This window comes from Haliotis rufescens, unplaced genomic scaffold, assembly GCF_023055435.1.
Source record: "Haliotis rufescens isolate VD_foot unplaced genomic scaffold, xgHalRufe1.0.p SCAF_1, whole genome shotgun sequence".
Classification (NCBI taxonomy): domain Eukaryota; kingdom Metazoa; phylum Mollusca; class Gastropoda; order Lepetellida; family Haliotidae; genus Haliotis; species Haliotis rufescens.
Genome location: NW_025963779.1, coordinates 93471832 through 93484700, shown reverse-complemented (window position 1 = coordinate 93484700; position 12869 = coordinate 93471832). Strand labels below are relative to the sequence as shown.

The window sequence follows — 12869 nt, the reverse complement described above, 5'->3', positions numbered from 1 at the left end:
TGACACACCACCACACACACACACACAATGTACTTCAGTCCTGACACCAACAGTCAGAGAGGTACAAAGCTGCGTTCACTGACACACCGCCACACACACACACACACACAATGTACTTCAGTGCTGACACCAACAGTCATAGAGGTAAAAGGCTGCGTTCACTGACACACCGCCACACACACACACACAATGTACTTCAGTTCTGACACCAACAGTCAGAGAGGTACAAGGCTGTGTTCACTGACACACCGCCACACACACACACACAATGTACTTCAGATGACACACAATGTCAAATTGTCTAAGCTACAAAACTACAATCAGATGACACACTATGTCCTATTGTCTAAACTACAAGACTACAATCAGATGAAACACAATGTCCTATTGTCTAAACTACAAGACTACAATCAGATGACACACTATGTCCTATTGTCTAAACTACAAGACTACAATCAGATGACACACTATGTCCTATTGTCTAAACTACAAGACTACAATCAGATGAAACACAATGTCCTATTGTCTAAACTACAAGACTACAATCAGATGACACACAATGTCCTATTGTCTAAATTACAAGACTACAATCAGATGAAACACAATGTCCTATTGTCTAAACTACAAGACTACAATCAGATGACACACAATGTCCTATTGTCTAAACTACAAGACTACAATCAGATGAAACACAATGTCCTATTGTCTAAACTACAAGACTACAATCAGATGACACACAATGTCCTATTGTCTAAACTACAAGACTACAATCAGATGAAACACAATGTCCTATTGTCTAAACTACAAGACTACAATCAGATGACACACAATGTCCTATTGTCTAAACTACAAGACTACAATCAGATGACACACAATGTCCTATTGTCTAAACTACAAGACTACAATCAGATGATGTAATAACAGGTGGGACACCTAACCCATTTTACCTATACATAGTTGAATACATACTCAAACCGAATGAGTATTCAGTAATATGATACATGAAGCACAATGTTTTCTGTACAATAATAGCCTGCATTTGACAGTATCATATGTATGTTAATATTGTGTTAATTCTAGTGTCACGCTGCACATGTGTTCTAGAAACACGTCCCTGTCATCTGTGCCACATGGGAACACTGCACTGATTTCATTTACACGTTTCATGGCTGAAGGCTACAGATGGCATTTCCATATCCATACAAAACATTCACTGAAATGCATAAGGGTATCAATTCGCTGAATAGTAGATGTTAATATTGTCCAACATTTGACAATGATGAAGAAATCAAGTGTCAAAGGCCCCACCATCACAACCTGACAGTGTTCTTTTAAACTCAGCCATTTCTACACTTGATGTTTTCTTGCTTCGGTGAAATTGTTATATTCTGGCAAACAGATATTATCTGCTGCTTTTCTTCCACCCTTCAACGCCTTGTGAATCACTTTCTTCTTGCCTTGTTTTGAGGAAGCCCAAAGGAAAATTTAATCACTCAAATGTAATTGTAATTTCACCATTTCCAGAAAACTCTCTCAATGCAGTTACAGAAACAGTTGAGACTGTCAACATGAAACGACTTTGGAATTACAGAATTATCTTGCTGCTGTCAGAGATAAACCTAATTTAATAAAGTTGCTCACAGTCACACCACCAAGGGTAATTCACATGTTCAAGGCGAGAAAAGCATTGATGTCACTTTAGGCTATTCTCATCCATTTTATGAAGAATGCTCCATGCTTTGTACTGTATAAAATACAGTCACATCACTGTTTAGATCAAATCAAAGGTTCAAGCAATACCTCTGGTAAAGCACTGTGTCCTCTGTTGAGACATTGTGTCCTCTGTTGAGACATCCAAGTCCTCTGTTGAGACAGCCACATCCTGTTGAGACATTGTGTCCTCTGTTGAGACATCCAAGTCCTCTGTTGTGTCTACTATACTTAGCACTTGACAGTGTCTATTATACTTAGCACTTGACAGTGTCCGCTATACTTAGCACTTGACAGTGTCCGCTATACTTAGCACTTGACAGTGTCTACTATACTTAGCACTTCACAGTGTCTACTATACTTAGCACTTGACAGTGTCTACTATACTTAGCACTTGACAGTGTCTACTATACTTAGCACTTGACAGTGTCTACTATACTTAGCACTTGACAGTGTCCGCTATACTTAGCACTTGACAGTGTCTACAATACTTAGCACTTGACAGTGTCTACTATACTTAGCACTTGACAGTGTCTGCTATACTTGACAGTGTCTACTATACTTAGCACTTGACAGTGTCCGCTATACTTAGCACTTGACAGTGTCTTCTATACTTAGCACTTGACAGTGTCCGCTATACTTAGCACTTGACAGTGTCTACTATACTTAGCACTTGACAGTGTCTACTATACTTAGCACTTGACAGTGTCTACTATACTTAGCACTTGACAGTGTCCGCTATACTTAGTACTTGACAGTGTCTACTATACTTAGCACTTGACAGTGTCCGCTATACTTAGCACTTGACAGTGTCTGCTATACTTAGCACTTGACAGTGTCTACTATACTTAGCCCTTGACAGTGTCCGCTATACTTAGCACTTGACAGTGTCCGCTATACTTAGCACTTGACAGTGTCTACTATACTTAGCACTTGACAGTGTCTACTTTACTTAGCACTTGACAGTGTCCGCTATACTTAGCACTTGACAGTGTCCACTATACTTAGCACTTGACAGTGTCTACTATACTTAGCACTTGACAGTGTCCACTATACTTAGCACTTGACAGTGTCCACTATACTTAGCACTTGACAGTGTCCGCTATACTTAGCACAGTGCTCAAAGTGATAAGAAGAAAATCTTAATAGTGTTCTTTTTTCACATATTCTATGACCATATTTTCTAACAGTTGGTGGGTTAGTTCTCCAAGTATAAACCTTATCTTTTTCTTGATAATAAAGTTTTATGTCAGAGGAATGTTTCTCTTCATTTCGAGGTAAGGCCTTATCTTTCGCCTGATAATAAAGCTTCATGTTGGAAGGTTGTTTCAATTAATTTTAATGTATTACCCTTCATAATAAAATTTAAGATCACATATAACTTGAGCATGTCATGATAGAGGAATGGTTGAGTCATATTACCTGAGCAAGTCTTGATAGAGGAATGGTTGAGTCATATTATCTGAGCATGTCATGATAAAGGAATGGTCGAGTCATATCATCTGAGCATGTCATGATAGAGGAATGGTTGAGTCATATTATCTGAGCATGTCATGATAAAGGAATGGTTGAGTCATATTACTTGAGCATGTCATGATAGAGGAATGGTTGAGTCACATTATCTGAGCATGTCATGATAAAGGAATGGTTGAGTCATATTACCTGAGCATGTCATGATAAAGGAATGGTTGAGTCATATTATCTGAGCATGTCATGATAAAGGAATGGTTGAGTCATATTACCTGAGAATGTCTTGATAAAGGAATGGTTGAGTCATATTATCTGAGCATGTCGTGATAAAGGAATGGTTGAGTCATATTACCTGAGCATGTCATGATAGAAGAATGGTTGAGTCATATTACCTGAGCATGTCATGATAGAGGAATGGTTGAGTCATATTATCTGAGCATGTCATGATAGAGGAATGGTTGAGTCATATTATCTGAGCATGTCATGATAAAGGAATGATTGTCATATTACCTGAGCATGTCATGATAGTTGAATGGTTGAGTCATATTATCTGAGCATGTCTTGATAAAGGAATGTTTGAGTCATATTACCTGAGCATGTCTTGATAGAGGAATGGTAGAGTCATTATCTGAGCATGTCATGATAAAGGAATGGTTGAGTCATATTACCTGAGCATGTCTTGATAAAGGAATGGTTGAGTCATATTATCTGAGCATGTCGTGATAAAGGAATGGTTGAGTCATATTACCTGAGCATGTCGTGATAGAAGAATGGTTGAGTCATATTACCTGAGCATGTCATGATAGAGGAATGGTTGAGTCATATTACCTGAGCATGTCATGATAGAGGAATGGTTGAGTCATATTACTTGAGCATGTCCTGTTAGAGGAATGATTGAGTCATATTATCTGAGCATGTCTTGATAGAGGAATGATTGAGTCATATTACCTGAGCATGTCATGATAGAGGAATGGTTGAGTCATATTATCTGAGCATGTCATTATAGAAGAATGGTTGAGTCATATTACCTGAGCATGTCGTGATAGAGGAATGGTTGAGTCATATTATCTGAGCATATCATGATAAAGGAATGGTTGAGTCATATTATCTGAGCATGTCATGATAAAGGAATGGTTGAGTCATATTACCTGAGCATGTCATTATAGAAGAATGGTTGAGTCATATTATCTGAGCATGTCATGATAAAAGAATGGTTGAGTCATATTACTTGAGCCTGTCTTGATAGAGGAATGGTTAGGTCATATTACCTGAGCATGTCATGATAGAAGAATGGTTGAGTCATATTACCTGAGCATGTCATGATAGAGGAATGGTTGAGTCATATTATCTGAGCATGTTGTGATAGAGGAATGGTTGAGTCATATTATCTGAGCATGTCATGATAAAGGAATGATTGTCATATTACCTGAGCATGTCATGATAGAGGAATGGTTGAGTCATATTATCTGAGCATGTCATGATGAAGGAATGATTGTCATATTACCTGAGCATGTCATGATAGAGGAATGGTCGAGTCATATTATCTGAGCATGTCATGATAAAGGAATGGTTGAGTCATATTACTTGAGCCTGTCTTGATAGAGGAATGGTTGAGTCATATCATCTGAGCATGTCATGATAAAGGAATGGTTGAGTCATATTACCTGAGCATGTCTTGATAAAGGAATGGTTGAGTCATATTATCTGAGCATGTTGTGATAAAGGAATGTTTGAGTCATATTACCTGAGCATGTCGTGATAGAAGAATGGTTGAGTCATATTATCTGAGCATGTCATGATAGAGGAATGGTTGAGTCATATTATCTGAGCATGTCATGATAAAGGAATGGTTGAGTCATATTACCTGAGCATGTCATGATAGAGGAATGGTTGAGTCATATTACCTGAGCATGTCATGATCAATGAATTATTGTCATATTACCTGATCATGTCATGATAGAGGAATGGTTGAGTCATATTATCTGAGCATGTCATGATAAAGGAATGGTTGAGTCATATTACCTGAGCATGTCATGATAAAGGAATGGTTGAGTCATATTACCTGAGCATGTCATGATAGAAGAATGGTTGAGTCATATTACCTGAGCATGTCATGATAGAGGAATGGTTGAGTCATATTACTTGAGCATGTCCTGTTAGAGGAATGATTGAGTCATATTACTTGAGCATGTCTTGATAGAGGAATGATTGAGTCATATTACCTGAGCATGTCATGATAAAGGAATGGTTGAGTCATATTACCTGAGCCAGTCATTATAGAAGAATGGTTGAGTCATATTACCTGAGCATGTCGTGATAGAGGAATGGTCGAGTCATATTATCTGAGCATATCATGATAAAGGAATGGTTGAGTCATATTACTTGAGCCTGTCTTGATAGAGGAATGGTTAGGTCATATTACCTGAGCATGTCATGATAGAGGAATGGTTGAGTCATATTACCTGAGCATGTCATGATAAAGGAATGGTTGAGTCATATTACCTGAGCATGTCATGATAGAGGAATGGTTGAGTCATATTATCTGAGCATGTCTTGATAGAGGAATGGTTGAGTCATATTACCTGAGCATGTCTTGATAAAGGAATGGTTGAGTCATATTACCTGAGCATGTCATGATAGAGGAATGGTTGAGTCATTATCTGAGCATGTCATGATAAAGGAATGGTTGAGTCATATTACCTGAGCATGTCTTGATAAAGGAATGGTTGAGTCATATTATCTGAGCATGTCGTGATAAAGGAATGGTTGAGTCATATTACCTGAGCATGTCGTGATAGAAGAATGGTTGAGTCATATTACCTGAGCATGTCATGATAGAGGAATGGTTGAGTCATATTATCTGAGCATGTCATGATAAAGGAATGGTTGAGTCATATTACCTGAGCATGTCATGATAGAGGAATGGTTGAGTCATATTACCTGAGCATGTCATGAAAAATGAATTTTTGTCATATTACCTGAGCATGTCATGATAGAGGAATGGTTGAGTCATATTATCTGAGCATGTCATGATAAAGGAATGGTTGAGTCATGTTATCTGAGCATGTCTTGATAGAGGAATGGTTGAGTCATATTATCTGAGCATGTCATGATAAAGGAATGGATGAGTCATATTACCTGAGCATGTCATGATAGAGGAATGGTTGAGTCATATTACCTGACCATGTCATGATAAAGGAATGGTTGAGTCATATCATCTGAGCATGTCATGATAAAGGAATGGTTGAGTCATACTACCTGAGCATGTCATGATAGAGGAATGGTTGAGTCATATTACCTGAGCATGTCATGATAATGAATGATTGTCATATTATCTGAGCATGTCATGATAGAGGAATGGTTGAGTCATACTACCTGAGCATGTCATGATAGAGGAATGGTTGAGTCATATTACCTGAGCATGTCATGATAAAGGAATGGTTAGGTCATATTATCCTAGCATGTCATGATAGAGGAATGGTTGAGTCATATTATCTGAGCATGTCATGATAGAGGAATGGTTGAGTCATATTATCTGAGCATGTCGTGATAAAGGAATGGTTCAGTCATATCATCCCAGCATGTCCTGATAGAGGAATGGTTGAGTCATATTACCTGAGCATGTCATGATAGAGGAATGGTTGAAACATATTACCTGAGCATGTCATGATAGGGGAATGGTTGAGTCATATTACCTGAGCATGTTGTGATAGAGGAATGGATAAGTCATATTATCTGAGCATGTCGTGATACAGGGATTGCACCCTTATATGTTATGGTTAAATTAAGTTTTATTTAGTGGTACGAAATGCAGCTGAAGAGTTTGGAGTTATCTCCCTTGTGTGTATTGAGTTACCTCCCTTCCTGGCATGGCATGTATTTGAGGGTGCGCTAGCTCAGCTATATTGCATATAAAGTTAAGCAAAATACACCTCTATTAGGTAATTGAAGGAACAAGGAAAAATGAAGGAACAGATAGAAGGATGTTTAAAGCCATGGAAAGTCTGACACCCCACAAACGGGAACTGCAAGGCAGCACCAGCAACCCGGCACTTGACGAGCCCTCCCCGTTACAAGACAGCTTGATGACAACGCCAGCTAGTCATAGTAGTGTTTTCCAGAAAGACCTGAGGTTGCTTGAGGATGAATTCCTGGCGTTGGAAAAGAAGAATCTATCAAAGCAGAGATACCAAACATTCAAGGTGACCTTCAGGAAATACGGTCTAATTCACATAATCAGGTGGTCTCCGTTCTGGGACAGGTACAACAAAGTGATGACCATAATTTCCAAGGTAAAGGGCGACAGATTGTTGCCAATATTTGGATGAATAGTTTCTCAAAATCTTGATGGTTTTCTTGAAAATGGAAAACTAACATTAGGAAGCAAAAAACCTCAGCTTGGTGGTGTTTCAGTCGAGTGGGATTATGGTAGCTTAAGAATAGTGGCCAAACCAATTCTAATTGGAGCATCAGTTGATTTGAAAATATGAAACCAGTGTGAAATATTCTCACTAGGGCAATCAAGAGCTCTACCAAAGACAGTCAGGGGCGTCAACGTCAGAATACCTTTCGTAGAGTAACAACACAAACAAAGGAAAGGATGCGAGGTCCGCCAGGCCTTTCACTTTGGATGAAATTGTCCTTTGGCAGTGAAGTGTGCACAATTCATTGATCTTCTGCAGAGTTTAAGGGCAAGTCCAGAGCAAGCAGGCATCAACGTGAATCTATCATCGGCAAGTTAAGTTGGGCGGCACAGGTCATGCGCCTTCATACACCATATGCCTTCAATGTGACAGAATGGTGCCAGTGGTTCCATTCAAGTATCTCGTCATGGATGCCTGTTATATGGGAGCTGGTGCTTATGCTGAAGGAGCTTTTGCTTACTGGAACTGGCATACAGATATACCACAGATTTCTAAGGAACATATAAATGTTAAGAAATTGTGGCTGTGGTATGGGCAACCGCTCGATAGAGACTCACTTCTCAGAACAAGAAACCTGTAGTGCATATTGATAATATAACCTGCAGAGCTATCAACAAGGGCACTGTTCTTAGTTCAGAAGCAATGAGACATATCAGAGATTTATTCGGGATTAAGGCGTTGCATAATATTGACATTGTGGCAGTGCATTTAAAGGGAGAGCTGAATAAGATTGCATATACAGTCTCTCGCTGAGATGACCCAGGCCGCTTGTCCTTGTTTGAGAGTATTACCTAGCTTATCCCATGTACAATTTAGAAGGTTTGAATTGTTGCCCAGTTCATCTCTTCCAGTGGGTGGAATCCAGTCTACACAGTACCCAACATGCAACAGTCCAGAGACTCAAGAATAACAGACAACATAACACAGACAACATACAGCTGTCAACTGAAATCGTACTTCTCATTTTGTTAGAGCCGACATATTCAGCCACTTCCAGTCCCTACAGACTCTATTGCTCTCTACCTTGAATATCTGGTCAAAGTAAAAGGATTCAAGAATTACAAATCAGTAAGGGGATACTTGGTCCCAATATCAAATCTACAAAACGATAATGGCTACAACGACATAATTAAAGATGACTGGATCATTTCATGCGTCTTCCAGGGAATAAATTGTGAACTCGGAAATGCAGAAACTCCAGCCACCCTGAGTTAACCTCAGCTTCTGTTTACTCTAAGAACCAGTCTGGCTAAGCTAACTGTGAGTGAGTGAGTATGGTTTTTATGTCACTTTTAGCAATATTCCAGCAATATCACGGCAGGCCACACCAGAAATGGGCTTCACACATTGTACCCATGTCAGAATTCAAACCCGGGTCTTCAGCGTGACGAGCGAATGCTTTAGCCACAAGGCTAACTGATCGCCCCCCTAACTCATGTAGGCATATAGGCTTCTTCATTAACAACCTTTTCCGCCTGCTCTGACCTTGCAATTTCTTCTGGTCAGTTTACTCCTCGTGGGGTTATGTGTGTTTCCGATTTGTCGTTATGTGAAGGGGCTTGGCTTTTGAAGGTGAGATTGTTTAATCTTTAGGGGTTTGGAACAGTGACACATACTTGAAGTATTTGGAAATATCCCAGACTAACAAGTTGAGGTCATTGTCAGAGTCTACCTTATGAACCTTACTGTAAACGGGTCTGTTCTCAATATTGCAGTTTTGTGTGTGTGTTTTTGGCAATGTTGGCAATTTCTTCCTCATTTTCCTTCACACCCATTGTTGGGTTTGGGGATTCATGTACATGTACTTCCATATTCAGGAATTCAGTTTATATTATCGGCATTGTACAGCCAAGCATGAGGCTATACTATACTGAACCGCAAAAGAAACGTCACCCCAAGTAACATTGCATGAAAAGTTGTCATTTAAATATCTGGGTCATTTTTGTCAAAGTTTCTCAAATTTAACATTACCTTGTCCGGGAAAATGAAATTTGATGATTAAAAAAACAAAGCAGATGACAATAAAACCGATCGCCCAAACGCATCACGGCAACGGCCATGGTAACCCGATGCACGTGAGTTCTGTGCAATTTGAAATGCACATGCATCCCCCATTTCTTGTCCTATAAAAATCCACCCAGATCGGATAACATTCATTCGTTATTGAATTGCTACCACATGCCAAGATTGACAAGAAATCAGCCTCACCAAGCCCTTGGACGATTGCAAGCTGGACAAACTGACCGGCAAGTAGCGAATGCATTTCAAGTCCACGTAAAGGACCATATACAGGCTCCAGCAACGGTACCAGACCACCAACACTACAGATGACAGACCACGTAGTGGAAGACCAAGGGTCACCACCAGGATCGTCAGAAGGTGCGACAGCATCTTCAAGATCGCTTCGCTACTGCTGCAGAAACTGCTTGACAGACCATGGGGACACACCAGCGACACATTAGTGCGGACACCATACGTTGACGATTGACGAGCAAACACCACCACTGTCACAGGCCACACTGAGGACCTATTCTGACACCACGTCATCGCCGGGACCATCTTCAATTGGCAACACAGCATCAGCATTGGCGCCACCAGCAGTGGAAGAGTCCTCTTCTCAGACGAGAGCCGTAACTGTATCTCAACAGCAGATGGCAGAGAGAGAGCCTGGCGACACCGTGGGGAATGTTATTCAGATGCTTGTGTTGTTGAGAGAGACTCGTGGGGTGATACGAGCATCATGGTGTGGGGTGGAATTGGTCTTGCACAGAGGGTCGGCCCTGTGGTCTTCCAGAACATTGATCCAGGGAGAGGCAATGGTGTCACAGCAGCTGGGTACATTGATCAAGTCTTGAGACCACACGCCATACCTCATTTGGCATGTCGCCACAACCACAGGTTTCAGCATGATAACACCCGTGCCCACACTGAGAGCAACAAGATATTACTTGGCATGTCATGATAGATGGATGGTGAGATTATATATTACTTGGCATGTTATGGAAGATGGATGGTGGGATCATATATTACTTGGTATGTAATGATAGATGGATGGTGAGATTATATATTACTTGGCATGTTATGGAAGATGGATGGTGAGAATATATATTACTTGACATGTCATGATAGATGGATGGTGAGATCATATATTACTTGACATGACATGATAGATGGATGGTGAGATCATATATTACTTGACATGTTATGATAGATGGATGGTGAGATCATATATTACTTGGCATGTTATGAAAGATGGATGGTGAGATCATATATTACTTGACATGTCATGATAGATGGATGGTGAGATCATATATTACTTGACATGTCATGATAGATGGATGGTGAGATCATATATTACTAGATATTTCATGATAGATGGATGGTGAGATCATATATTACTTGAGCATGTCATGATAGATGGATGGTGAGATCATATATTTCCTAGCATGTTATACCAGATAGATGGTGAGATCATATATTACTTGGCATGTTATGAAAGATGGATGGTGAGATCATATATTACTTGACATGTCATGATAGATGGATGGTGAGATCATATATTACTTGACATGTCATGATAGATTGATGGTGAGATCATATATTACTTGACATGTCATGATAGATGGATGGTGAGATCATATATTACTTGACATGTCATGATAGATGGATGTTGAGGTTATATATTACTTGAGCATGTTATGATAGATGGATGTTGAGATCATATATTACTTGACATGTTATGGTAGATGGATGGTGAGATCATATATTACTTGACATGTCATGATAGATGGATGGTGAGATCATATATTACTTGACATGTCATGATAGATGGATGGTGAGATCATATATCACTTGGCATGTTATGGAAGAAGGATGGTGAGATCATATACACATGACATGTTATGGTAGATGGATGATCAGATCATATATTACTTGAGCATATTATGATAGATGAATGGTGAGATAATATATTACTTGACATGTCCAGATAGATGGATGGTGAGATCATATATAACTTGACATGTCATGATAGATGGATGGTGAGATCATATATTACTTGAGCATGTCATAAAAAAATGGATGGTAAGATCATATATTACTTGACATGTCATAATAGATGGATGGTGAGATCATATATTACTAGACATGTCATGATAGATGGATGGTGAGATCATATATTACTTGACATGTCATGATAGATGGATGTTGAGATCATATATTACCTAACATGTTATACCAGATAGATGGTGAGATCATAAATTACTTGAGCATGTTATGATAGATTGATGGTGAGATCATATATTACTTGAGCATGTTATAATAGATGGATGGTAAGATCATATATTACTTGACATGTTTCGACAGGTGGATGGTGAGATCATATATTACTTGATATATCATGATAGATGGATGGTGAGATCATATATTACTTGACATGTCATGATAGATGGATGGTGAGATCATATATTACTTGACGTGTCATGATAGATGGATGTTGAGATCATATATTACTTGAGCATGTAATGAAAGATGGATGGTGAGATCATATATTACTTGATATGTCATGACAGATGGATGATTTGATTGTATATTACTTGACATGTAATGATAGATGGATGGTGAGATCATATATTACCTAGCATGTTATACCAGATAGATGGTGAGATCATATATTACTTGGCATGCTATGAAAGACGGATGGTGAGATCATATATTACTTGACATGTCATGATAGATGGATGGTGAGATCATATATTACTTGACATGTCATGATAGATGGATGTTGAGGTTATATATTACTTGAGCATTTTATGATAGATGGATGTTGAGATCATATATTACTTGACATGTTATGGTTGATGGATGGTGAGATCATATATTACTTGACATGTCATGATAGATGGATGGTGAGATCATATATTACTTGACATGTCATGATAGATGGATGGTGAGATCATATATCACTTGACATGTTATGGTAGATGGATGGTGAGATCATATATTACTTGACATGTCATGATAGATGGATGGTGAGATCATATATTACTTGACATGTTATGGTAGATGGATGGTGAGATCATATATTACTTGATATGTCATGATAGATGGATCACGAGATTATATACACATGACATGTCATGATAGATGGATGGAGAGATCATATATTACTTGACATGTTATGGTAGATGGATGGTGAGATCATATATTACTTGACATGACATGATAGATGGATGGTGAGATCATATATTACTTGACATGTTTATG

At 38.9% G+C, this 12869-nt stretch overlaps 2 protein-coding genes across 3 annotated transcripts in view; one reads left to right on the top strand and one right to left on the bottom strand.

Annotated features, from left to right (window-relative positions):
- The window catches only part of LOC124124605 (hemicentin-2-like), a 368103-nt gene that overhangs the window by 334629 nt on the left and 20605 nt on the right, over window positions 1-12869 (bottom strand). The gene's annotated exons all lie outside the window — the stretch shown is intronic.
- Window positions 7164-12869, top strand: part of LOC125372232 (extensin-2-like) — a 28085-nt gene continuing 22379 nt past the window's right edge. The window contains exon 1 of the mRNA XM_048381488.1: window positions 7164-7441. Coding sequence (XP_048237445.1) covers window positions 7164-7441 — 278 coding nt within the window. The remainder of the gene's footprint in view (window positions 7442-12869) is intronic.